Source organism: Martes martes, assembly GCF_963455335.1.
Source record: "Martes martes genome assembly, chromosome: 15".
NCBI lineage: Eukaryota > Metazoa > Chordata > Mammalia > Carnivora > Mustelidae > Martes > Martes martes.
The window spans coordinates 61,418,688-61,446,150 of NC_137903.1; the positions used below are offsets into that span (position 1 = coordinate 61,418,688).

At 43.1% G+C, this 27,463-nt stretch overlaps 1 protein-coding gene across 1 annotated transcript in view; it reads left to right on the forward strand.

The window, feature by feature from the left end:
- Window positions 1–27,463, forward strand: part of PLD5 (phospholipase D family member 5) — a 393,677-nt gene that overhangs the window by 131,522 nt on the left and 234,692 nt on the right. The window contains exon 2 of the mRNA XM_080824123.1: window positions 15,186–15,322. Within this exon, the coding sequence (XP_080680249.1) occupies window positions 15,186–15,322 (137 nt within the window). The remainder of the gene's footprint in view (window positions 1–15,185; window positions 15,323–27,463) is intronic.

Consider the following 27,463-nt stretch of genomic DNA (forward strand, 5'->3'; position numbering starts at 1 on the left):
TTGTTGCCTGTGTTCTCCTCTAGAATTTTGTTGGTTTCCTAACTCACGTTTAGGTCTTTCATCCATTGTGACTATATTTTTATGTATGGTGTAAGCGTCCCAATTTCATTCTTCTGCATGTTGCTGTCCAGTTTTCCCAACACCATTTGTTGAAGAGACTCTTTTTTCCATTAGATATTTTCTGCTTTGCTGAAGATCAGTTGACCATATATTTGTGGGTCCATTTCTGGGTTCTCTATTCTGTTCCATTGATCTATGTGTCTGTTTTTGTTCTAGTACCATACTGTCTTGATGACTACAGCTTTGAAAAATAGCTTGAAGACTGGAATCATGGTGTCTCCACATTTCTTTTCATTTTCAGGTTTGTTTTGGCTATTTGGGGTCTTTTGTGTTTCCATACAAATTTTGAGATCGTTTGTTCTAGGTCTGTGAAAAATGCTATTGGTATTTTGATAAGGATTGCATTAAATGTATAGATGGCTTTGGGTAGTATAGACATTTTCACAATATTGGTTCTTCCAACCCATGAACATGGAATGTTTTCCTTTATCTTTGTGTCCTGTTTAATTTCTTTCACAAGTGTTCTATACTTTTCAGAATACAGATCTTTCTGTGCTCTGGCTAGGCTTATTCCTAGGTATCTTAAATGGTTTTGGTAATTGTCAATTGTAAATGGAATTGATTCCCTGATTTCTTTTTCTGCCGCTTCAAGTGCAAAAGATTTATGTACATTGATTTTGTGTCCTGCAACTTGTTGAGTTCATGTATCAGTAATAGCAGTATTTTGGCTTTCAGGTTTTCTACATAGAGTAATAAGTCGTCTGCAAATCGTGAAAATTTGGCTTCTTTCTTCCTGAGTTGAATGCCTTTTGTTTCCTTTTGTTGTGTGATTGTTGAGGCTAAGACTTCCACTACATAGTAATGGTGAGAGTGGACATTGCTGTCTTGTTCCTGACTGTAGAGGAAAAGCTCTCAGTTTTTCCCTGTTGGGGATGATATTAGCTGTGGCTCTTTCATATATGGCCTTTATGAGGTTGAAATATGTTCCATCTATACCTCTTTTTGGAGGGTTTTTATCTAAAATGGATGTTGTACTCTGTCAAAAGATTTCTCTGCATCCATTGAGAGGATCATATGGTTCTTGTACTTTATTTTATTAATGTGCTGTTTCATGTTGACTGATTTGCAAATATTGAACCATCCCTGTAGCCCAGGAATAAATCCCGTTTAATTGTGGTGAATAATTCTTTTAGTGTACTGTTGGATTCTATCTGCTAGTGTCTTACTGAGAATTTTTGCATTCATGTTCATGAGGGATATTGATTAGTCTATAAGTCTTCTTTTTAGTGGAGTCTTTGATTTTAGAATCAAGGTGATACTGGATTCATAGAATGGGTTTGGAAGTGTTCCTTCCATTTCTACTTTTTGGAACAGTTTGAGAAGAATAGACATTAACTCTTCTTTAAATGTTTGTTAGAATTCTCCTGGGAGACCATCTGTCCCTGGACTTTAGTTTGTTGGGAGATTTTTGATGACTGATTCCATTTCTTTGCTGAATATGGGTCTGTTCAAATTTTCTATTTCTTCCTGCTTCAGTTTTGGAAGTTTGTATATTTCTAGGAATTTATCTATTTGTTCCAGGCTGTCCAGTTTGTTAGCATATAATTTTTCATAATATTCTCTAATAATTGTTTGTATTTCAAGATATCAAGCCCCCTTTGTGAGGTGTCCTGGGACTGGGATCATGTCCCTAATCTACACTATGAGATTCCATTGTTCAGCCTGAAAGACAAGGCGGCCCTTCTCAGATGCTTTTGTGGGAAGAAGCTGTGTTTACTATTAAAGAATTAGACTCTCCTCTGTGAGGCAAGCACTGATAAAATCCCTGATTGATGTCTTGCTGTACAAGGTAGGCTACTTAGACCATGTAGAAGATTATAATGCAGCTCCTCAATCTAGGACCCACATCACAGAAGTTTGGGGATCCTTTACACTTAGGCGAATGACACAGTTGACCTCATAGAGGCACCTTGACATACATGTGCCAAAGTGATTCCATTCCCTCTGCTCAGAAACAGCCCAAGACAAACCTGTGGCCTGATTCCACTGCCTGCAGACTCAGGGAAAGGCCTGGATGGTCAGGCAGCTCTGAACATTGACTTTAAGAGAGGGTGTCAGTAAAAAAGAGAGAGAGGGAGGGAGAGAGAACAGAACGACTGATGTGTATGCAAACAGGTGCTAGTTATTGCTGCCCAGTCCATGGAACCTTCAGAAGGAAGTAGAACCGAGGCCGGGCTCTCTGATGAATGGAGAAATTGAAGGTGTGTTGCGTTAAGGAAAGAAAGAAGAAACGTGAAAAGTGTGCTTACTCTTCTTTTCCCTGTTCCATGATCTTTTGATAATTTATCTCGTGGCTTAGGCATCTGGAAGATGGTTTGTCTTGCTTTTGAGGGATGATAAGTATGTTGTGGTGGGGAGCACGAAGGACTGAAGAGCAGTTGCTATCAATGAGCGGAGTGAAGATCCCTCAACTCCCTCTCAGCCTGAGAGCACAGTCAACAGTACTGTCCTTGCAGGGGGTGACTGTCCTGTGGCTCGGCATGGTGCGTTGTGCAGATGTTCTTGTAGTCTGCCCACCCCCACAAAGCAGTGTTCTTACAGTGTCCTGCCCTGCGTGGGTATAGTGTGCCATGTACATGACTTGGGATGAGCTTCTACCTGAATCTTTGAAGAAGGGGGTTGATAGAATAATGGTGAAGAGAAGGGGAATGTTGGCACATATAAAAGCAGTAGGTGGCATTCTTCTTAAATGCTGTTAATGAGCTAAGATTTGAATTCTGTTAAAATGTCAACTAAAGGGGTGCCTGGGTGGCTCAGTGGGTTAAGCCTCTGCCTTCGGCTCAGGTCATGATCTCAGGGTCCTGGGATCGAGCCCTACATAGGTCTCTCTGCTCAGCAGGGAGCCTGCTTCCCCCTCTCTCTCTGTCTGCCTCTCTGCCTACTTGTGATCTCTCTCTCTCTCTGTCAGATAAATAAGTAAAGTCTTAAAAAAAAGGTTTTAAAAAATATATAAATGGTTGAGTTTTGTCCACCATGTTTTTTTCCCCCTATCTGGATAAAGTATCATCCTTTACAGCGATCAGCATCAAATAATGTAGACAAGAAACAAAAGTCTTTTTTTTTTAATAAAGATTTTATTTATTTATTTGACAGAGAGATACACAGGTAGAGAGGGAACAGAAGTAGGGGGAGTGTGAGAAGGGAGAAGCAGGCTTCCCATCGAGGAGGGAGCCCAACACGGGGCTCAATCCCGGGACCCCAGGATCATGACCTGAGCTGAAGGCAGCTCCTTAACAACTGAGCCACACAGGTGCCCAAGAAACAAAAGTCTTAACCAGTGGTCTTCGGAACAAATCTCCTACCACAGTGCATTGGAAGGGCTTGGATTTATTTTGATAGATTGAAAGATTCAAATTTTTTTCAGCTCATTAAAAGCAGAGTGTAGGATGCAAGTCACCGAAATAGCCCTCAGCTTATCAAAGACCAACTGATAATTGGTTGTCATTTTTCGTTCACCATTATCTGTAATAGAGGCAAACAGAGGGAGGGGAAAATACAGCATTTCTGCTGGTACATGTTGGCTGCTCCATGTGGACTCTGACAGCGTGTTCTTGTTCACTCACTGCTTTCCAGAACAACTCATTTTGCTTTATGGTGAGTACAGAGGAAATCTCTGCTTCCCTGTTCTAAGGAATTAAGCATGCATGGCAGGGGACATGGTGACACCAGGATCAGTCTGTTCCAGTGGAATGGTCACCATCCCAGCCCCTCCTCACTCTCTGTACCATCGGAACAGCATGCTTCACACTGTGTTGTCCTCCACCGTCCATCCTTTGCCACACACACCCACAGCCCTCAAATGTGAGTTCCTTAAGGGCACAGACCTCCTTAAGAGCCTAGTTTCTGAATCACCAGTGTTTGGATAGCATATAACACATGTTAGATGTTCCCTACCTATTTTTAAACTGAAGTAAACACATTTTGCTCCTCTTATCTAATGCCACCAGTAACTGTAGGCAGGAGGAAAGGGATAGAAGAGGTTCACTGACCTCTCAAGGACCTCCTTTCTCTCCTCCTTCTCCCCACAACCCTGGTCACGTGTGCCAGACATGCCTACCCTCAAATCACAGCCTTCCAATGCCTTCTTTTTGTCATTTTTGCAAACTCTTTTGTTCTTTGCATTTGCTGGTCCGTCATTCAATCAGCCAAATGCTGGCAGAGAGAAGAGGGCACGCTGGGTCATCACCTCTTACCCCCAGCATTTTCTTACCTGGAAAATGATACAATGAAGGATTGAACTAGAGGGTCTCCCCGTATTCTCTATGTTCAAATATTCTCCAGAATTGTCCTGTTATCCTCTGCAATTTGTGAAACTTGGGATTATACCTCTTCTCTGCTTAATAATATGGAGGACTTCGAGTAAATATAGACTACCCATGGACAGTGGCTGGTGTTGCTCACTTGTGTCTTAGGAAAGCTAAGCTGAGGATAAATAACTTGCCTTGGGGTGGACATAGTCCAAGAATGGACAGCTTTCTTCCTCATTACTGTGAGAGATGATTTGGATGAGAGCTCATACGAAATTTTATAAATAATACAGAAAAATATAGAGTGAACCATGAACATCCCAAACACTGCAGTGCCTCCAACTTAATAAAACCTCTCCCTTCCCAACAGACCATGACTTCTAAGAGTTTGGGGTAAGTCCCTTGAGACTTTGCCCTCGTTTCCAAACATATAGTGGGTACAGTATTCTGCAGAATGACTCTTTTTGACTCTCTCAATTCTTCTGTGGATAGTTAGATAATTTTTCCTAGATTCCCCCCCCCCCAACAATGACATCGCAGTCTTATATCTTTGTGCACTTGAGTAAACATTTCCATAAAATTGAGTGTCGAAAGTAGAATTGAGGAGCCGAAGGATATGCACATTTAAAATTCTGATAAAGATCATGATAAAAACTGCCAAATTGCCATCCAGACAAGCTCTGCCAGAATTTTCTCAAACACTCATTTTCCCCAGTCCTTGCCAAGTGGAGTTGTCAATCTTTTGAACGGTTGCCAAACACAGGTACAAAACAGATGTACTTACTTGGAAGACATGTGTTTTTAGCTGTTAAAGTTTTTTCTTTCTCTGTTTCTTTGATTATTTAGAGTCCTGTGTTCTCACTCTTCTCTCATTTAGGAACAGGGATCTGATAGATCCTGGTTTTCTAGATTGGTTCTCTGTTTCTCTTGAGTTCTCTCCCGCAGGTGTTAGGATTCTGTTCTTTTGTGTTGCATTGTGGGAGAATCCTTTGACTTAATTAAGTGTGTGAATTTGCTCTTCACCTATATCTGTTTTGATATTCAGCCCATATACCGAGGTCTGTCATTTTCAAGATCTCTTTTTGCTCATCTTTCTTAATAATCGCTCCTGATGTTTCACAGGTGCAATTGATCCCCGCACCTTCCAGAAAACTTGGGGTTTTCTTGCTTTTAAAGGCTCAGCTGGGTCGTTTGTTTGCTTTGTTTTCCTCCGGAATTTGTTGCCTGGGTTGAGTTAAGTACCTCTTTCATGGTTTTGTTTTTCCTCAAACTCTCGGAGACATTTAATTGTCTGTCCACTTCTGTACTTGGCAGTTTCTGTTTGCATGTCTGTGGCTGGTGGCTGAGCACACTGGTTTGTCCCCAGGTCTTACAGGAGGGGCTGCAGATGCCGCCTGGCTACGGAGCTTGCCTTGTAGTTTCCTCCTGGGGATCTTAGCTCTCTGAGAAAATCGCCCTGTTCCTGGCTTATCTTGCGTGTGACACTTCCGAAGAAGAAAGCAGTAGTCGGAAGGATTGACTGGCGAGCCTGCTCCGAAACATATCCCAACTAATCACTGTCAGCCATTCCAAAGTTTCTTCGCGATCTTTCTGTGTTACCTCTATACTTGGAGCTCTCCTTTATAGCAGTTTGTGTTTTCCTCTGTGTGTCTTGGGTTTTGATCTCCTTGGTTTATCTAATTTACAGTAAATCTTTACAATTTCTTGTCCATTGGTGATCCTGTTTGTTTGCCAAGCACTATTACAGAATTATTATTATTAGATATCTGTTTATCATCTGTAAGAATTTATGTAAGATTGGAAGCCGTTTCCTGTGTTCAGTTGATTCAGACTTGAATTTTTATTCTCTGTCTTGCTATTCTGGATAAGGTGCTCTCTATTCTGCAAGTTATCCTCTTCGTTAGGCTAATTTTGAGCTTATAGTACTTAATATAGTACTTAATTTTTTGCATGTTTTTAATTTACAAATAAATGTGCTTCTGTGATAGGAATCAATGGAAATGCTTCTAAGTAGGAAATAAGTAATAACGGTTGTAAAACACAAAAATTGTCATTTTCGTTGTATAGCCCTTGCCATTTTTTACCTTTATTCACTTTTTCATCACTCATTCAACACATATTTATTGAACATGGTTGCCAGGCATTATGTTTTTGGGGTTTTTTAAAAAGATTTATTTGTTTGTTTGTTTGTTTGTTTTAAAGATTTATTTATTTGAGAGAAAGAGAGAGCGCGTGCTTGTGCCCACATGAACAGAGAGAGAGGGAGAGAGAGAATCCTGCAGCAGTCTCCCTGTTGAGCTCAGAACTCATTGCAGGGCTTGATCCCAGGACCCTGAGGTCATAACATGAGCTGAAACCAAGAGTCAGATGCTCAACGAGTCCACTCACTGAGCCCCGCCTACACCTCTCTGTTTTTTTTTTTTAAGATGCCAAGCATTATGGATCCAGACAAGATCCTAGAATTCAAGGAGCTCAGTTTAGTGAGAGAGACCAAAAGGTAGAAAACCAACAAATGCATGGTCCAACAATGAATTTGCAAGTCTTTAAAAGGGAAAGGACAACCGAGGTTGCTAAAGAAATTATTTACCCTTATTGGTCTGGTAAAAATAACGAGGATTTCCTCAAAGAGGAATGCAGTTAAGTGCCATTGGGAGAACCCTAGCAGGCATGAAAAAAACAATAAGCAGACTGTGGAGCTGATGATTCATCTTTCAGTTAAAGGCAAGTTGAAGTAATAGAGATCTGAAGTCCCCTGCACTTTTTTTTTTTTTTTTTTTTTTTTTGCACAGAGTAGGTATTAATTACCTGCAAAATGGATATAGTGTCTTGGTTTCTAGGTAGTGCCTTGTTAAACAGCAGGACGAAACATTTTTTTAAAGTCTCTATCTGGTTTTTGTGTCAGGGTAATGTTGCCCTCATAGAGTGAGTTGGGAGGTTTTTCCCTCTCTTTGGTATTTTGTGTTACTGTTATTACTGTTTTTCAGATGTTTGGCATAATTTATCAATGATGCCATCTGAGCCTTGAGTTTTCTCTGTGGGAAGGTTTTTACCTAAAAATTTATTTTCTTTAATTGACATAAGGACATATTAAGGTTATCTATTTCTTTTTGAGTGAACTTTAGTAATTGTTATCTGATAAAAATGTGTCCATTTTATTTATGCTGAACTTTTTGGCATGAATTTACTCATATTATTCCCTTACCCTTTTATATTTGGTGTCATCCGTGGTGATGTCCTATGTTTTATAGAGATATTTGTAATTTGTGTCTTTCCTTTTTTTTAATGCATTTTTTAAATTTAATTACTTTTCAGTGTACTAGAATTCATTGTTTATGCACCATACCCAGTGCTCCATGCAATACGTGCCCTCCATAATACCCACCACCTGGCTCCCCCCACCTCCCACCCCCCGCCCCTTCATAACCCTCAGATTGTTTTTCAGAGTCCACAGTCTCTCATGGTTCACCTCCCCTTCCAATTTCCCTCAACTCCCTTCTCCTCTCCATCTCCCCATGTCCTCCGTGTTATTTCTTATGCTCCACGAATAAGTGAAACCATATGATCATTGACTCTCTCTGCTTGACTTATTTCACTCAGCATAATTTCTTCCAGTCCCGTCCATGTTGATACAAAAGTTGGGGATTCATCCTTTTTGATGGAGGCATAATACTCCATAGTGTATATGGACCACATCTTCCTTAACCATACGTATATGTATGGCTGAAAGTTTATCAGTTTATTGATCTCTTCAAAGAACCAGACTTTGATTTCATTGAAATTTTTGTATTGTTTTCTGTTTTTTCTTTTATTGAGTTCTGCTCTTTATTCATTCCTCTGCCTATTTGGAGTTTAACTTACCCTTTTCTCTTTCTATGTTTTTAAGGTAGAAGTTTAGATCATTTAAGACCTTATTTATTTTCAAATATACATTTAACGGTATATATTTCCCTAAAGCATTTATTTTGCTGCGTCTCATGTATTTTCATATATTCTATTTTTATTTTCATTCTGTTCAAAATTCCTCCCTGACTATTTATTCTATCAGTTAATGAGAGAACCATTTTGACATCACGGAGTAGTTGAAGATTTGTTCATTTCTCTCTATATTTCTGTTAACCTTTGTTTTATGCATTTTGAAGGCCTTTTATTAGGTGCATAAAAGTTTATTATTATTATGTCTTTTTGATGAATTTATCCTTTTATCATTCAGAAGCAACTCTATTTTATCTTCAATAAATTTGAATAATTTTTGGCCTTTATATTTTTCAAAAAATTTTTTATACCTTCCTCTCCTTTGGAGACTCCAAGAACATGTATATTAGGCTGCTTGAGTTGCCTCATAGCTCACTGATGTGCTGTTCAAGTTTTTCTACATTTTTCTCTGTTTTCATAGAGTTCACTAGAGTGTTTTTATGTTACGTTTAATATGCTCTTAATCCTATTCAGTATATTTCCCATCCCCAGAATTTTGATTTGTGCCTTTAGTTATGTCTTCTTTATGTCTCTTTAATATACTTATTTTCTCGAACATTTGAAATAAAGTAATATTTGTTTTAATATCTGCATCTACTAATTTAATCACCCCTCAACTCCTTTCTGAGTTGATTTCAGTTGACTGAGTTTTTGCCTCACTTGGGATTTTTTGTTTCCTTGCATGTCTGGAAATTTTTTACTGGATGCTGGACATGGTGATTTTTGATTTTGCTGTGTGGTGGGTATATCGTATATTTAAAAAATATTCTTGAAGTTTTTAAGGTTTGCTTTTATGCTTTTTTTAGGTAGGAGAGCAGCCTTGAGTCTAGGACTAATTTTGGTGATTTCCATTTTTTAGATAGAGTATCCTTCTGATTACTTGATGCCCCATGTATTGAGATTTTAGCACTCTGGATAGTGGGAACACCAACTTTTCCTGGTCCTGTGTATTTGGTTAGGGATTGCTTCACCTTCTCCTTTCAGGTGGTTCTTTCTCCCAACTTCAGGGAATTAATTTCCTTATATGCACCTACTTATCAGTACTTAACTGAGGATTCAGGAGACTCTGAAGATTTCCCCAACTCTTTCCCTATATAGGTCTCCTCTCTCTACTACTCTGTCCTGTCAACTCTATGACCTGGCCTTTCTAAAATCCCCACTCTGTCTTCTCAACATAGACAGGTAGACTTAGATTGGTAAACTCTTCCAGAGAAACTCATTCAGTATGGATCTGGTACTCAGCAAGTCCTCTAAGCTGGTAATATACTCTCGGGAGTTATCAGTATAGAGAGCTGGTGAAGATTTGGGAATAAATTAGCGTCTTTCAGGGAGAGGGTACAGAACAAGAAGAGAAAAATTCTAAAATAGAATTCAAAATATATGAATATTTTGAAAATAGAACGTCAAAATAAATGTGGGAAGTGAAGTAATAATTCTTGTAAAAGGATTTTCTAAGCAAAGCGTGTAAGTTATTTATAGTCTAGATTTTCTACAAGGATCCAGGATGTGGTCATTATTCTGGAGATTGATGAACCATCAGCTAAGATTCCTATGAATCTTCTGGGTGACCTACTTTTTTCTGGGAACATGTCTAGGAACTCAAGCTAGGAACGCATTTAGAATCATAAGAACATTCTAAAGGCCCAAGAATGCCCTGTCTCCACAATTTAGAGCCAAATGTTCAACATTCATTTCTACATTAATGGGCCACGTGGGAATTGGCTAACTAAAAACTAATAATAAAACTAATAAAATAATCATAGCAAAAATTAAGTAGAAAATGAAGTCAAGAAAAGAAAACCAGAAAAGGAAAAAGTTTGGATCTGTAGACTAGGTCTAGAGATTTCAGATTCAGAGACCTAAGTTCATTCCCTGGGCTGTCTCCAACTGTTTGGGTCACGTTGGACAGTAACCCAATGTCTTTGAGTCCTCATTTTGACATCTTTCACAGAGAGAATAACTGTACTAGAACTTCCAGCTCTGTAGATATTAAAAGCTGCACACAGGGGTGCCTGGGTGGCTCAGTGGGTTAAGCCTCTGCCTTCAGCTCAGGTCATGATCTCAGGGTCCTGGGATCGAGCCCCTCATCGAGGTCTCTGCTCAGCAGGGAGCCTGCTTCCCCCCTCTCTGCCTGCCTTTCTGCCTTTCTGCCTACTTGTGATCTCTGTCTGTCAAATAAATAAATACAATCTTTTTTAAAAAGCTGCACACATAAAAATGGTTATTTTTAAGACTTCGCCATGATTTTGTTTAAAAATATTGTCATCGTAAATAAATGAAAAATAATATGAATAATTTTAATTTACGGTTATTCTTTGCAAATGTAGATTTTACCCCTAGGCACATAGGTGTAAATTCCTTTTAAGAGTACATCAAATGGTATAAAAGCTCAAGTTGGAATAGATGGTACTTCCAAGTTTCAAATTTAATACTCTTTACCATTTAGAGGTCATATGCCTCTTTTTCTGTATTAAGGTTAAATTTATTTGATAAGGATATGGTATTTAAATATTTTTGGCATTAGCATAATTGGATTTATTTCTTGACCAAGCAAGCAATTCTTTTCAAAACCATTTCAGTACACACTCCTATGAAAAGTACAGACTGATGCTGGATAATAGCATTCCAAGTTTTGTTTTCTTTTAATTGGTTGAGCTCATTAGTGGAATTGAGGTTGTAATCATGTTAATGGGTTCTCCTTAAAACTTTGCGTACTTTGATTCTATTCAATAAAAACAGAAGAGTATGTTTCAAATTGATTCCTGAATGATCTGAAATGATCTGTTAAGGATTTGAAAATGAATAAGTGTCTTGGTAACCTGGAATTTGGTCTCATTTGTGAGACTCTTAGGCTGTCCTTTGAACAGAATCATTCATTTTTGATGAGGTGGAAAAGAAAGGAAAGTAGTGGTCTGACCTTGTAATTTTCTAGAACATTCTTTCAAGGAGATATTTAAAAATGAATATCAGAGTCTGCATTTCTCTTCTTTGATGAATTAAAGTGAAAATAACTAGGTCAGTTCATATTAATAGAATAAGATAATATAGAATTAAATGAATAGACGTTAATAGAAATTTGTGAGGGTTACTACATCAAAGTACTTCCAGTAGCACACAAATTAACTAGCGCTCTTACTGACTTTTTTATCGTAAAATTCAGAATAAAGGGAAACAGATCAATATTGTTGTGGATGAAGTATTTAGTATTCATTAGGATTTATTCATTAAGTACCCACTAATGTACCTGACACGATATATTTATGCTGCTCTCTTCAGGATTCTTTCTGAGATAATGTTTAATTATATCATCCTAGATTAAAATCTCTTCTGGACTAGATTAATGTGTTACGATTGCATTGTTTTAAACCCCTCTAAAAGCTTTTTGTTCATTTCTGTTTATAACATATAGGGACATAGGGTAAAATGATAAAAATGTTTAATTATTTTTGGTGTTGTTAAATGAGTGGCTTTTTAAAAAAAGGTCTTGGAATAAAGGAGACGGCGACATAGCCACACAATGGAATGTGATGCAACAATGTGAAACTCTGCTTTAGAAGAATATTTAATGACTTAAAGCATAATCAAGTGCAAAAAGCAGAATGCAAAACTATATGTAGCGTGACACCAACATCTTTAGATTGTTAGATCTGTAGACACAGTACATGGGAAAGAACGAGAACAAAATACTAATGGCGGTTTGGTCTGCGTGGGACCAGGAGTGATTTATTTCCTTTTTTTGTATTATGTAGTTTTTTTTTTTTAAATAGTTAATAGCAAACAGTTTCTGATTATACAAGCAATGAATATTAGTAAAATAAATAAAAAGTAAAGGGCAAGAGGAAACACATTCAAAATTTAAAAAATATTTAAAACAATTTCCTTCTGAGCCCCCACACTGGATGTATTTATCATGCTCCCCTTAGTGGAACTAAGGAAGGGGTGCCTGGGTGGTTTGGTCGGTTGAGCATCTCATCTTGATTTCAGCTCAGGTCATGATCTCAGGGTCCTGGGATGGAGCCCCTTGTTGGGCTGCTTAGCGGGGAGTCTGCTCCAGATTCTCTCTCTCCCTCTCCTGCTTCACCCCCCGACTCCTGCTTGTGTACTCTCTCTCTCAAATAAATAAATAAATCTTTTAAAAAAATGAACTGAAGGAGGTACGTTTGAAGATCAACATGTATCAAGCAGGATTTCAGGGGCATCTGGGTGGCTCAGGTGGTCGAGCATCTGATTCTTGATTTCTGCTTGGGTCATGGTCTCAGGGTCCTGCGATCGAGCCCTGTGTTGGGCTCCATGCTCAGTGCTGAGTCTGCGGGGGATGTTCTCTCTCCCTCCGCCCCTCCCCCAACTCTCTCTCTCTCTAAATAAATAAAATCTTAAAAAAATTTTATCCTAGACAACGTTGGTCTTACATTTCCCTTCTCTCTTTCTTATATCTCCCTCTCCTTCTCTGCCTCTGTCTCTCTATCACTCTGCTTCTCTCTTACATGTATAGTTTTTGTTGTCTGTTTTTCTTTTATTCTTTTTTTTTTTTAGAGCAGGAGAAAGAGAGGTGGGGGAGGGGCAGAGACAGAGAGGGAGAGAAGCAGGGGGACTCTCAAGCAGAGCCTACGCCCAGCGCAGAGCCCAACACGTGTCTCGATCTCCCAACACTGAGATCAGGACCTGAGCCGAAATCAGGAGTCAGATGCTTAACCCACTGAGCCACCCTAACGTCCCCGTATGTTTTTTATTTTTTCATATCTTTACTTTGTTTCTCCCAAATATTTGAGGCAGCTTCCAGAGGACACGTACACTACAACAGCAAACACCCGTCCCATACTGTCTGTTCAGATACTGTTCTAAGACCTTCACATATAGTATCTCATGTAACTTAATCATCAGTCATAACCCTCCGAGCCTGTCATTATTATTATTTCATGATTGTCCTCTCCATCTGACAGACAAGGGTTCTGAAGCACAAAGACTAAATGACTTTTGCCCGAGGGCATAGTTAGGGGAGGAATGCAAGTGGTCTGGCCCTAAAGTCTGTGCCTTCAACCAGTTCGCTATGCTGCTTCTGAAAAATAAAATTAGTGAGGATGATGGAAAACAAAGGGGCAGGAAGAATGCACAGTCTGTCCTGTGGAGTTGGATAGAGTCGGTAAACGCAGCGCTGGTTTCGCCTGGGGCTCAGGTAGAGCGGGAACAAGGAGAGGCTGCAGGATTCACAGTCACGGAAATGCGGAGGCAAGCGAATGCTCTGGAAGGCCGCATCTGATTCTCGAAGCACCTTCGCGTCACCCCGCCTGCTCAGAAGTGTGCCCTCGGCACGTTCCTTTCATCCATTCGCTTTGTTTACACGGTCATTATTTCTTGGGCACCTTCTCTCTGTTGGGCCCATGCTGGTTGCTCGGGATGGGAAGAGTAAAACGTGTGCATGTCTTAAAGATCCCAGGGGCCTAGGGGCAACGAACAGCGGTTGTGTCTCGCTTGGGCTTCCCCCCGCTTCCTCCCCAGGTGTGAAGTAAGCGAAGTGGGCAGTGTGTGGCAGGAAGGGACTCGGAACGAGCTTCTCTTGGGAGGGGACCGTGGAGGGAAGTCAGAAGACAAAGCCTCCAGAAGGAACCGCGCATCTGAGCAGATAGCGTCTGGTCATAGGGCGTCTTCATTCTCCCTCTAGAATCTGTCATCCAAGCCTGTTCCTGGACAAACTGGACCCTGAGTTTGGGGAGGCTCCTCCGTTCTTTGGAGATCGTGCGGCTGCAGGGATAAAGGGCGGGGGGTGGTGGGAGAAGCAAAGCCAGCTGGTTTCAACAAAGCTAGTGTGTGTGTGCGTGTGTGCACGTGCGCACGTGCGTACGTGTGTACACATGTGTGTGTCTCATCACTAAGGGAATTTCCCCTGGCTGTCTGGTCCATGGTCGCTCTCCCCTCCTGCAAATAATCCCCCAAAGCTTTGGCAACACTTTTAAAACTTAAAAGTAAAATTGAAATTTGTTCTTTCTCTTCTTTGAGCCATCTAGATTTTTTAAAAAAGATTTTATTTATTTATTTGACAGAGAGAGAGATCACAAGTAGGCAGAGAGGCAGGCAGGGTGGGGGGGGGAGCAGGCTCCCCGCTGAGCAGGGAGCCCGATGCGTGGCTCGATCCCAGGACCCTGGCATCATGACCTGAGTCGAAGGCAGAGGATTATCTCACCGAGCCACCCAAGTGCCCTCAGCTTCTGTTTCTAAGTGAAAATCGTATCAAAAGCATGAATGTTGGTTGTGACTGTGTTCAGTGTTTCAAAATGAGCCATGTCAGTTCCATGACCCAAGATGCTGGCATCTGATGGATCTAATTTCTGATCAAAGCTGGGAACTCATCCTCACCTGCCTGGAGCATCTCTCCTGAAGCCATCATATGAAAGACCGTAGAGCAAGACAAGGTGGGAGAAGCTAGAGGATGCAGAGTTTAAGGGCACAGACTTTGCATAGAGTTTGACAGGTGGTGACAGTAACAGGGGACAGAGAATCACTATTGCGCCACTTTTCATTTTTAATTTGCACTCATGGACCTCATAGTGCGCTTTGTAGAAGACCTTGTCGAAGATCTCCAGGTCTCCCCGACTGCTTTTGATGAGAAAGAGGGAGAGCGAACTCGTTCAGAAGTCTCGACACAGCACTTGAATTATTTGGCAGGTTCTGACATACCTAGTGCGGGGTTGAAGGCTGTGTCGAGGAACGAGCATCATTTCCCTCCGCGGGCAGCCTTCGCTGGCAGCAACGCAAGTGACCCTTTCCCAGAGGTTTTGAAAATCTATCCAATCCCGAGTTTCCAAAGTGAAAGCTGCTTCTCACTTCTCTTTTCCTTCTTTTTCTCGACAGTCCCAGCAGAAGTGCATCGTGATCTTCGCCCTGGTGTGCTGCTTTGCCATTCTCGTGGCGTTGATATTTTCTGCCGTGGACATCATGGGAGAGGACGAGGACGGGCTCTCAGAAAAAAATTGTCAAAATAAATGTCGGTAAGAGGTAACAAACAAAACTTCTCTTTTAGGGGGCGGGCAGAAAAGCAAAGAGAGTGCTGGACAGTAGAGAGAAACGTATCCTAAGTACACGGGTTTGACTCTTGCTTTTTAGACCAGGGGACGAAACACGAGTAACGATTTCATTCAGTGAGTTCTTTGCAGCTTGGGCGTATCCTGTACAGAGGGCTGGTGGACAGGGTGAAATTTTGTACAGTTGACATTTCTGGAGACCCCTCTCTGTGGAGGAGGTTATGGTTGGTTCCATGATGAGCCTGGCAAAAACGAGTGCCCCAGATGGACAGAGGACACGGCGCTAGTTGTCACATCAAGTGGAAGTTAGAAAAGCACACATCTCAGGAGAAATTCCAACTCCAAACTCGTGATGAAATAAGTCAGGATGTCTATGAGAAGCCACGCACGTCCTCTGTCTCAATGTCGCACATAGGTTTATTAATCTAGAAATAGATTACATCATATTTACGTATTATGTCTCTTCCTTTATCTTAAATAACGTTTCCTTGGGGGATATTCCTAACTGGCTAGGTCACTGCGGCATGGTTTTATCCCCATAAATCTCCTTATCTGACTCTTCCATGAACTACCTTTTTAAAAATTTTTTCATTTTTTTCAGGTCATGGGAAGGGTAGGCAAGCCCCAGGGCAGGGGGCAGATAGATAAGAAGTCTATTTTTAATAGATGTTCCTGCAGAGCTCAAGTCAGGACACACAACCACCAGAGTTCTTACGAGTTAGAGCTTACAATGCGTTTTCTTGTAGTTTTTCCCTGTGGCAAGGTTTAGTCTAAGTGCGCCTCTTTTCCAGCTTCTGATCAACAACAACGTGGTAATGTGCATGCGGGTTTTTATCTTGGAGACTTTTTGCTTTGAGGGCTGAGTGTGTGGCACCAGAAAAGGTCTGGAAAAGACCATTGAAGTCCAGGCTACTCGCCGACAGCAGTATTAGACACAGAACGAAGGATACGAGAGAGAAATTAGCATATGTCTTAGATTTCTTCTAACATGTTGAAAGGGGTCCCTACGTATATCTACTTCCCAGACCGAATTACTGTGTTGGCATGATCAGTAAGGCAATAGAACAATGGCAGATTGCCACTAGCTTGGTCCTGGACACCCCTGCATCAGTACTCTCTGAGAATCCTGGACATGACAGATGGAAACAACCGTGGCCGGGGCACCGGTGACTCACCTTCTTCCGTGGATTGGCTCTGCCCCTTCTCACCTCATCCGTGATGAGGTCCGCTGAGTACTTGATGTGGCAAATCCCAGCCCCTAGAAAGCAACTTTATAAAATCAAACTATAACAACTTCTGTGAGACAAAATCCACAGGACCTTTTAACTCACATTAGCAGGTATTCGAAGGCTTCAACAACAAAAAAGAGGGAGCCTTAGCACTATTCCTCTTTTCACTTGCGAGAAGCTATAATTTAATCGAATTTTTACTTTCAGCTCCTACAGCTGGAATCTGGGTCTCCTTTCTCCATCTTGATCAGTCATTGAATCCCAGTGACTCAACAGTGCTTCTCCCTCGATCTGGAACGTGTTCTTCCCATTGCCCACCATTCCCCGGCTGCCTTTCCCCTGTAGAGTTGGGAGTCCCTGTCTGGTTACCGGTTACCGGTTACTGGTATCTGGTTACTGGTTACCCCTCCATGCAGCCATGTTTTCTAGAACCTGCAGCCCCTCCGGTCTCTCTCTCTCCCGCAGCGTCTCCCCCCTGCCCTGTGTGTGTCCTCTTGCGTTCTCTGCCACACCAGACGAACTGCCCGTCCGTCTACCACCCCTAACCCCATCCCAAAGAGCTTTCGCTTTGTCTCCTCTTTCCAGCGCACAGGACGATGGTGGGGTGATGGCCATTCCTTGTGCCCCGTCCGGCCACAGTCTCCAGTCGGTAGCCCACTGCCCCACCCTCTGCTCATGATAGTTCTCATTTTAATTTGATGGAACTTTCCCCCATTGTCCACTCACACCATATTTTAGGTAATATCACCTGCTAATTCTAGGACTCTTTCCCACCTTGTCTTGTCCCTAGCTGACAACCCCGGACTGTCGGTACCATCCCTTGCCCTCCTGCTTGGTAACTACATGCACTTCCCAGCACCGGCCGACTGTTCTGACCGCCCCAAGGCAGTAACTTAATGTGCATTTCACTATTGCGTTTCCAAGTAACCCGGATGCGGTGACCCACCATAGACTTTGAAATCAGAAAGATCTGGATTCAAATCTGCATGATACCACTTACTGACTCTGTAAATTGGGACAAGGTATTCATTTCATTATTTCATTCGATGCCTGTCTACAGAGCACGACAGCACACAAGGACGAGCCACGGGACAGTTAATGAGGAGACAGTTGAGGCAACGGCGCACAGGGGCAGTGGCAGAGAGGATTTGGGGGCATCGTCTGGCATGAGAAAAAGAGGGACCTCTGTTGGCCTCTGCCTTTACTCCCCCCAATGGGTCATAAAGTCTATTTTGGTTTTATTTCTCTTGAAAGTGGTAGATGAAAAGAAATCTTGTCTCATGGGGCTTTACTGGTAAGTTGCGCACCCCATAAGAATGCGGCAGGAAACTCAGAACAAGCGATAGGTAATTACAGACCCGCTCCCTGTCCCTTCCGAAGTGTCTGAAACCCCCTTCTCTCTTCACAACCAACTTCCCGATCTTCCCGCGTCCTCACTTATCCCAAATCTGCTTTCTCCTGACTGTGCTCTTTGGCTCTGGGGTAGGAGACGAAGACAAGCACGGAACAGAGACTGTTCGTTCGGGGCTGGCTCTGGCGAAGCAGGCAGGTGGGGAAGCCCCACCACAGGCAGAGGCCCCAGAGAGCTTTCTAGTGGGAAAGGGGGAGCCCTCAGGGGTGTCCCGATGGGGGCTGTGGGCAGGGGGAAGCTGGGGGCCCGCCAGCTTCTGGAATCGACGTGTTCTCTCTCCTCGATTAAGGAGTGTGTGTTTGGTGCTCTCTCCTTGGTCCCGACTTGAAAGTGGGATCAAAAATTGGGGAAGCTGGTAGTTCTTAATCAAGTCATGGCCATTTGGGGCACAAGGTTACAGGGTTACAGAAGTTATTGTGTGGCGTCTTGGGTGTTACTGGAAATAACCTGCCTTACCACGGGCTGGCTTCCTGGGCTGGTTGTTGTGGGTGGGAGGCTGGTGTCTTGGTCAGGCGGCCGCAGCTGCTGGGGCAGAGTCTGGTTTTTATGGACAGTCTGGCCGCTGTCCATTTGCATATCTAATCTCCCAGCTTCCTGAACCTCTTCCTACAGCAGCCCCTTTTGTTTTCATTTTCTTCTTCTCCATCTGCTAGAGCCAGTGTGTTAGAGGTTGCTGGAGGCCAGTGTGCACGAGGTCCACGAGGCTGGCTGCAGGATCCTTCCTAACGCCTTCACTGGCCTCCTTGGATCTGTTGCCTCAACCACACTGCCGGTTCTCAGGCTGGTTGACTCCTGGGTCCGCCTGTCCTTGTCCTCAGGGCTCCAGTCCCTTAACAACCTGAAGGGGAGAGGGAGTTGCACTGTGCTTTAGTCCTGGGTCCCCCCAAGCATCCCCCGGGGGTGCCCCTGGCGAGAGACGCACCCGCTGAGCACCCTGGTGCTAACGCAGACCGGGGTAGGGCTGCCTCCTGCAGAAGCTTCCAGCAGCACGCCAGTCTCAACTCAGCCCCCCTGCGCGAAAGCCCACGTCTTCCTCTCCTGACCTCCTCCTCACCCTGGCACTGAGCTCCCCAGACTGTAGCCCAGAGCAGCACTGCAGGATCCCATGATGCTTACCTTCCAAGTACCATTTGCTTCCCCACAAGAGTTTCCTCTTTATGCTTTTCTCCTTCTGGCACCGTTATCCCGAAGAGCGCTGCTGGCTCCCTGCAACCTTTGCTGAGATCTTGCTGCTTCGGAATTAAATCCCTCTGTGCCTGCAGCTCTCCTCACTCCTGAAAGTTGAGAGTGTCAGGGCCTTCCCTTCTCCCTGTGTGGACAGCCCGTCCCTGAAATCTCATTCACCGGCTGCGGGAGGGGGTACTGGAGAGGTGGGCGCGTCAGCCTTTCCTAAATCCGCCTCTGGAAAGACCAGGTTTGACCTGCGCAGGCCCACCGAGTGCGCCTTTTTTTTTTTTTTCGATAAATACGGTACAGTCCTGTAAATGCGCTTTCTCCTCCCGATGACTTTCTCAATAACGTTTTCTTTTCTCTGGCTGCCTTTATTGTAAGGATACAGTGAATATTACGTGGAACATACAGAATATGTGTTCCTCAACTGTTGACGTTTTCAGTAAGGCTTCGGCTCCTCAGCGGCCGAGTAGTTAAGTTTCGGGGGAGTGAGTGTCAGAAGTGGTAACGTGGAACTTTGACTGCATGGGGCTTGGTGCCCCTAACCCCCTCCCCCCCGCGTTGTTCAAGGTCATGTGTGCATCACTTTAATTCATCTGAACTCTACTAACTAGCTGAGAAGCCTTTCTAGCCTCTGCTGGGTTACTACTCAGAATCCTATCGCCCACTCAGTGTTGCCCAAACTTTTATGTCTTTCTGGGGGGGGGGGTATACCCCTGTGAATTTATTTATTTATTTAATATTTATATTATATTTATATTAAATTTATTTATATTTTTCCTGACATCATGTTTTATTTTCCCCTTTTTGTTATTTGGCTGCTAAAATACTGTACCAGTGGTAGGGTAGTGAAGCTCTCGATTGTCTTAATTTTCCACATGAATCTGTGAATTAACAACTGCTCTCATCTTCCCGAGTGCCTTTTAACTGACCTTATTACACCAGGAGACCAGATCTTTGACCTCAGTAAGTGACTTTGACCTATTTCTTTGCCTTCTTGTACCGAATTTCAGAGTAGTTTCCCATGTGTTTAATTTGCTGATTCATTCTCCGTAAATATCGACCTCTATGTGACATGTCACTTGACTTACAGAAGGGGGTGAAGGACAAATTTCCTAGTTTCGGCTGGAAAACTGTGCCTCCGTGAGCTCGGGGGCATCACTGCGTAGTCAAGTGTGGCTTCGCGTGCGCTGGAGATCGCATCCGTCCTGTGGCTTGGCTGTTTTGTGATTCACGGGTTCCTCCAGTCATCATTTCACACCATGATGTGAAGAGGTAGGGCCACTGTGTGGTTTCACACACATCGCATTCCCAAGGACTAGTGGGGATGCTGGCACTTCCGTCCCGGGGATGTCACTTGTGGAACACCTGCTCACTTGTGGACTGGCCGGCCTCTCAGGTGAGAGGCGAGGCCTCCATTTTGTAATTCATATCTCTCTCATCTCTCATCCCTTACTGTAGATCAGAGAACACCGTTACACATGTACTGGAAGACCACCCCTCTCTGATAAGTGCCCAAAGAACCGGTCCCCACCCCCATCCTCCTGCATCTCAGGCCCAGTAGCTATAAACAATATGGCAGCCAATTTCTGCAAACGATCATTAAACAAGCTACAGAAACATAAAATTGGGGGTGGGTCAGCAGCAGCTTCTGATCTGTCCATGGACGCTTGCCACCTGACCTGTCACAGCAGTTACGACAGTCGCTGCTCCTGGACCTCCTCAGGCTTGCCCCCATGCTCTTGAATCAACCCAAGTCTGTGTGGCTCCTGTCCTGGTGGGGCTCACTCGCATCCACGAGTCTGCATATCCCTTTTAGCTCATTATGCCTACTTAGCCGGAAGCTGGAGGGAATATACCAACAATGGCTCTGTACGTGATGCCCACTGTCCTGACCCCAGGGAGTTTCTTTCATTCTAAAGTGGACAGACTTGAGTCTTCACAGAATGGGACCCAGGAAAGATTTGAGCCTGGGTAAGCAATGTGTGAATTGCCATAGTGGTTCACGAGTAGAGAGGGGCCTAGACCACCGTAGGAAGTATAGCGAGAGCCAGACTCACTTGGTAATTTCCCACCCTCCATATGTACCCTTCACATCTGCTTTCTAATTTTTAGATTTCTCTATTAAAAAGCTGTCTTCTAGGGGCTCCTGGGTGGGTTGGTCAGTCAGTTAAGTGTCCAACTCTTGATTTCAGCACAGGTCATGCTCTCAGGGTCATGAGATCGAGCCCTGCATCGGGCTCCTTGCTGGGCTTTGGATCCTGCTTTGGATTCTCTCTTTCCCTCCCCCTCTGCCCTTCCCCTGCTCATGCTCACACTCTCTCTCTCTCTCTCTCTCAAAAAAGTTGACTTCTCTATAATTTTCATATAGTTAGTTTTATGGATTTCTTCTAATCCATTATTTTCCTATTTAAAATATTAAACAACATCTAGGGATGCCTGGGTGGCTCAGGCGGTTAAGCCTCTACCTTCGGCTCAGATGATGATCTCAGGATCCTGGGATAGAGTCCTGCATTGGGCTCCCTGCTCAGTGGGGAGTCTGCTTCTCCCTCTCGCTCTGCCTACAGCTCCTCCTGCTTGGGCTCTCTCTGTGTCAAATAAATCAATAAAATCTTTAATAATAAATAATAAATCAAATTTAATAATAAATAAATCTTTAAAAAATAAAATAATAAACAACATCTATAGATATATCTGTATTAATAACCAAGTTGCAGCTCCCATGTAGGGCACCCATAATTTATAGTCTATTCATAGGTAATATTTCTAGAAAACAGCATTGAGAGACCACTGTGCCATGACAATCACTTCCTAACGTTTTCGTCCTTTCTCTTTGAGTATCATGACTATCTTCAGAGACTCAACTTGCCCCAAAGGACTTTAATCATTGTTTTCCCTTTTAATGCCCAAATTATCACTACTTGACCAGGGGAGCTGTCTTTTTATTTTTTGACACTATTCCAGACATCTCTGAGAGCAGCCTAACTTTCTGACACCAAAAAGCTGTTCTGGCCCTGTTTTGAATTTTCTTGCTCCGGGACATGGTATTATCTACTCTCCAGTGAGCTCTGGTTCCTTTTCATGAAGAATTCTATTAAAAAACAGAATCTAGGGGCGCCTGGGTAGCTCAGTGGATTAAGCCGCTGCCTTTAGCTCAGGTCATGATCTCAGGGTCCTGGGATCGAGCCCCACATCGGGCTCTCTGCTCAGCGGGGAGCCTGCTTCCCCCTGACTCTCTGCCTACTTGTGATCTCTCTCTCTGTCAAATAAATAAATAAAATCTTTAAAAAAACAAACAAACCAGAATCTAAGTTCTAGGGTGTCATTAGATTGTCCCACAGGGGTGTTGGTGGTAGATAAGATGACACCTGAGGAAAGATTCTTTAAATTACCTTTATGAGTGAGTAATGTCCTTCCTCCTTTCCCTCTTTTCATATGATAGACACGAGAACATGGACCGTGGGGCCAAATTACCAGGGTTCGAGTCTGGCTTTACCACATAGGAGATTTGCAGTCTTGAACAAGTTTCTTGATTTTACAGTACCAGTTTTTTTCATCTGTACAATAAAGACAAGTCTTACTTGAAAGGCTTCTGGAAGATCTAAATGTTAATGCAAGTGCTTTTCATATAATAGCATCTGTTATATCATAAATGCTCAGTAAATGTTGGCTGTTAGTCTTCTTGTGAAGGGTCATGAGTTCATGCAGGTGTTTACAACCCCTTTAAAGTTTCACCGTATTTTGCTCCAAAATAAGGAAGACTTTATCATCCATTTTCCAGTCCCTTCTTAAGCTACACATTTTTCCCTTTAAGTACATTAATTTTAATCTACTGTGCTTTACATTGACAAACCGAACCATGTTTTTAAATTAGGGTGTTGTCTAGTTAGAATGGCCAAAATTAAGACGGGAAACAACAAATGATGGAGAGGATGTGGAGAAAGGGGAACCCTCTTACACTGTTGGTGGGAGTGCAAATTGGTGCAGCCACTTTGGAAAACAGTGTGGAGATTCCTCAAAAAATTAAAAATAGAGCTACCCTATGATCCTGCAATTGCATGACTGGGTTTTACCCAAAGATACAGATGTAGTGAAAAGAAGGGCCATCTGTACCCCAATGTTCATAGCGGCAATGACCACAGTCACCAAACTGTGGAAGGAGCTGAGATGCCCTTCAGCAGACGAATGGGTAAAGAAGATGTGGTCCATATATACTATGGAGTTAATATTATGCCTCCATCAGAAAGGATGAATACCCAACTTTTGTATCAACGTGGACAGGACTGGAGGAGATTATGCTGAGTGAAATAAGTCAAGCAGAGAGAGTCAATCATCATATGGTTTCACTTGTGGAGCATAAGGAATAGCACGGAGGACATGGGGAGATGGAGAGGAGAAGGGAGTTGGGGGAATTCAGAGGGGGAGACAAACCATGTGGACTCTGTGGACTCTGAGAAACAAACTGAGGGTTTTGGAGGGAAAGGGGGTGAGTGGTGGGTGAGCCTGGTGGTGGGTATTAAGGAGGGCATGTATTGCGTGGAGCACTGGGTGTGGTGCATAAATGATGAATCCTGGAACACTGAAAAAATAAAGTAACATTTTTTAAAAATTTAAAAAAAAATTAGGGTGTTGTTCCTAAGTGTAGAAAGGTCTGTTCGGTTTTTGACTTCAGTCTTTGAGCACTTTTCTGACTAAAGAGGAAAAGAAACTTTAATCTGTACCTACATTCAAAGGGAACACCAAAGAATTGAAAAACCTGGAGCGCTCGGTCCCTCAAATAGATTTCCAATGTACCGACACAACAAAGGTGGCGAAAGGTAGAAGAAACTGGCAGAACTGGCTCTAGAGATTTTCTTTTACATCCTTCCCCAGTTTGTCCATATGAACCAAATGAATCTAGTTCCCTTATGATTTTCTTGATGTGTTCTTCTTTTTATAGCACTGGTGTCCATTTCTTATGGAATCTTTTTTTAAAAAAAGATTTATTTACTCATTTGGGAGAGAGAGAGAGAGGAAGAGTGTAAATGCAAGCAGGGGGAGGGGCAGAGGAAGAGGGAGTGTCCCCAAGCAGACCCCCTGCTGAGTGGGGAGCCCGATGTGGGGCTTGATCTCACAACCCTGAGATCATGACCTGGACCAAAATCAAGAGTCAGATGCTCAACTGACTGAGCCACCCAGGTGCCCCTTTCTGACTGAATCTTGCAGGATCTGAAGAAAGAGAGAAGATGGCTCTCTGCGTAGTCCACTCTGTTAGACAGAAGTGAGCATGTCACCCATTTCTGGTTGGCGCCATCTTGCCCGCTCTCTTTCCTGCAGCCCTGGCCTGCCTTCTCCTGAGTCTGTGATCAGAGGTTATTCCATGGGAAGATGGTGTCCGCCTGGTAGGACTCCTTCAGCTGTCTTTCTAGCTGAAGTGTCTTCATTCATCCTTCCCGCCTCCCATTTTTACTCAGGAAGAGGTTTCCTCTTACTCTCTCCAGGCGAACCTCTCTGTCTGCGCACGTAGTCCTGTGGAAATAAATGAAGACTAATGAGAAAAACAAAAGCTGTTGTTTGGAGCTTGGAGTTCACAAGAGCGTCAGCCACTGTCACTTGCATTCAGAAATTCAGAGACAGGCAGAGGAATGGAGGAGTGTTGTAGTGCAATGGGGAAGGCTTCAGGTGTGCCCTGAAGTGGAGGGGGAAGGGGAAACAGAGGGGGGCTAACTCAGTGCAGGGCATCCTATGTGATCGGGTCGGGGAGCCTGCTTGGCTATCCCCAGTTGGTCGTGAGTTGGAGGCAAAAAATTAGGGAAGCTGTCCCATTATTAGTCAAGTCCCACCATCTTGGTATTGGGAGTTATTGTTTGGTGGCCTGGGCCGTGACTGGAGATAGTGGCCTGCCTTTCTGCAGGTCTGACTTAACAGGCCGGCCTCCCCGGCCGCTTGCCTCAGGTGAGACATTGGCATCTTGGTCCGTTTGCTGCAGGTTGTGGGGCAGGGTCCAAGTTTCTAGATAGATGGTCTGGCCTTTGCCCATTTGTATATTCAGTCTCTCATATCCTTTGTACTGCCCGTTTCCACAGCCAGGCAGTACGTAATCGGGTTATTCGAATCTTCTTTCTCTTCTCCCACTCTCCACTCTGGCTCTTTCTAACCCATTCCCATGATTTCACCTCCACCTCTTGTCAAGTGATGCCCAAATCCCTAGCTCGGGCCATGGTTTCTTTCTTTTCTCATCTTTTCTCTTTGTGCACCCACTGGCCCAGCCCTTTCTACCAATTCAGTATTAGTGTAGAGCTCCTGGAACCTGCTCCGTCTTGGTGAGGCGCTCATCACATGCTGCTTTCTTTCTGCGTTGAGCTTCTACTCAAGTCAGATCAGGGCAACACATTCTCCCAGGGACCTGGGCAAAGGTACCCCACCAGCTTTGATTTCTCACTCCTCATGCCCACTTTCCAAAACTCATGGTTTTGGTACCATAGACCATTTCATTTCTGTAATGGCGGCTTGGGCCTTCTGTTGGTGTTACCAGCACTTCTGTCTCTCCATTGGCTCCTCCACGAGATCAAAACCCCCCTGAGAACTGGGGATCCCATTTGTTGTTCTCTTTTGCATCTTAGTGGCTCACACAAGTAAAAAAATGCAGAAGTAATACTGTTCATTGAGATAGTATGGACTATCTAGATTAATTTATTATCCTTCCATGGTGGAATACTCTTGGGGGGAGTAACTAAGGATTATGAAAGGAGGGGTTGAGGTTTATACATTACATACCTAAAGACCATCATATGGAAATGAGTTAGAAGAAGAAACCTGGAGAATGGCTAAATATAAATAGAATAATCTGACACATAATTTTTTTTCCCACTAGCATTGAACAATTCTTTATAATAATTGGGAATGGAAGATAAATGCTTATAAATGAAGGAAAATAGAAGTTCTCAGACTTTTAAATACAGATAGTTTTATTCTTCTGAACTCTACCTTCAAATGAAATAGCACATAGTAACATCTTGGTTTCACCACTGAGTCAAATTAAAAGGCAAGTTTCCTGAATCTTGAGAGAACTGATTGCCCAGTACCCTGAAAGTGCCGTTTATATGCCCATACCTAAAACCTCAAAGATTATTTTTAAAATAATCTTTTATCTTTAGCATCTAATGTTTAAAGGAAGACACTTGAGAGTGTGATACTTGCTGATGGTCTATAATTACCACTTGGGGAAGAAGCCAAAGCTAATTATTTCAAGGTTTTAATTATAATGAAGCTTAATATATGATTAATGATGTTGACATTTCCTGTTGCCAGGTTTGTTCTCCAAGAAGACTATTTGAATGTGATATATATTTTTCAAAAAGTTCACTGAACCCTTGCAGGCATAGCCATATTTGATAATCATGAATAATAGCCTTGGGGACAGAAAGGACAGCTGATTTTCCCACAGGTAGCCGTGGATAGCCCACCCCTTACCTGAGGCAAGAGAAACACTGACCCGGAGAGTGGGGAGAAAAATAAAAAGAAAACCCAGGTAGAGATGCTTGGCAGATATTCGTGTATTTTGCTGATGGACTTAGAGCTGGAAAAATTTTGGAATCAGAACCTTCTGTTAGACAAATTGCCAGAAAAGTCTGTTCAAGGATTCCCTGGAACCCAGCTTCCAAAGTCGTAGAACTTTTGGTATTTAGGACAGCTTGCAGATTGGGAATGCAATGTTTAAGAACGGGGTCATGTTTCAGAGAAAAGCCCTAGAAAGGTGAGCCTGGAAGACATGGCTGCAGCAGTACGAGGTTGTGCAATGAAATTTTGAGTCTGAAGCTGGTTTTCAGATTTGACTCACGCTTGGTGCAGCGATCCATGTGGAGCACTGAACTTTGGCTCCGAGGACTGGGGTTGCCCCATTCCTGTGCCTTCCAGAGCTAGTCACCTCAGTGGAGCTCCCAGTATCTCTTTTTAAAACTGAAAACTCTCCCTCATGCTGCTGTGAAGTCTGTCGGTGCTTGTGTCATCCACTTCTTTTCTGAGTCACACTCACAGAGGTGGAGAGCATCCTGGGCCAGAAATGTCACTATATATGTGTATATATATATCATCGCCTTGTGAGTTTTTGCTTTTACTAAAATAGAAATTGTAGTTTTTGAAGGCATCACAAGCCATGGGGAGGTTTTGGGGCCCTGGACCTTGCCAGGCAGTAGAGGTCAAGGGTTCAGTGTCCGTGTGACACCCACGTCCATGCTTTTGGCTTGGCATCCTGGACACCTGGTTGTGCTTCTCAGCTCGGCCACCTGCTGGACCAGCTCGTTCCCTTCGCCTTCACCT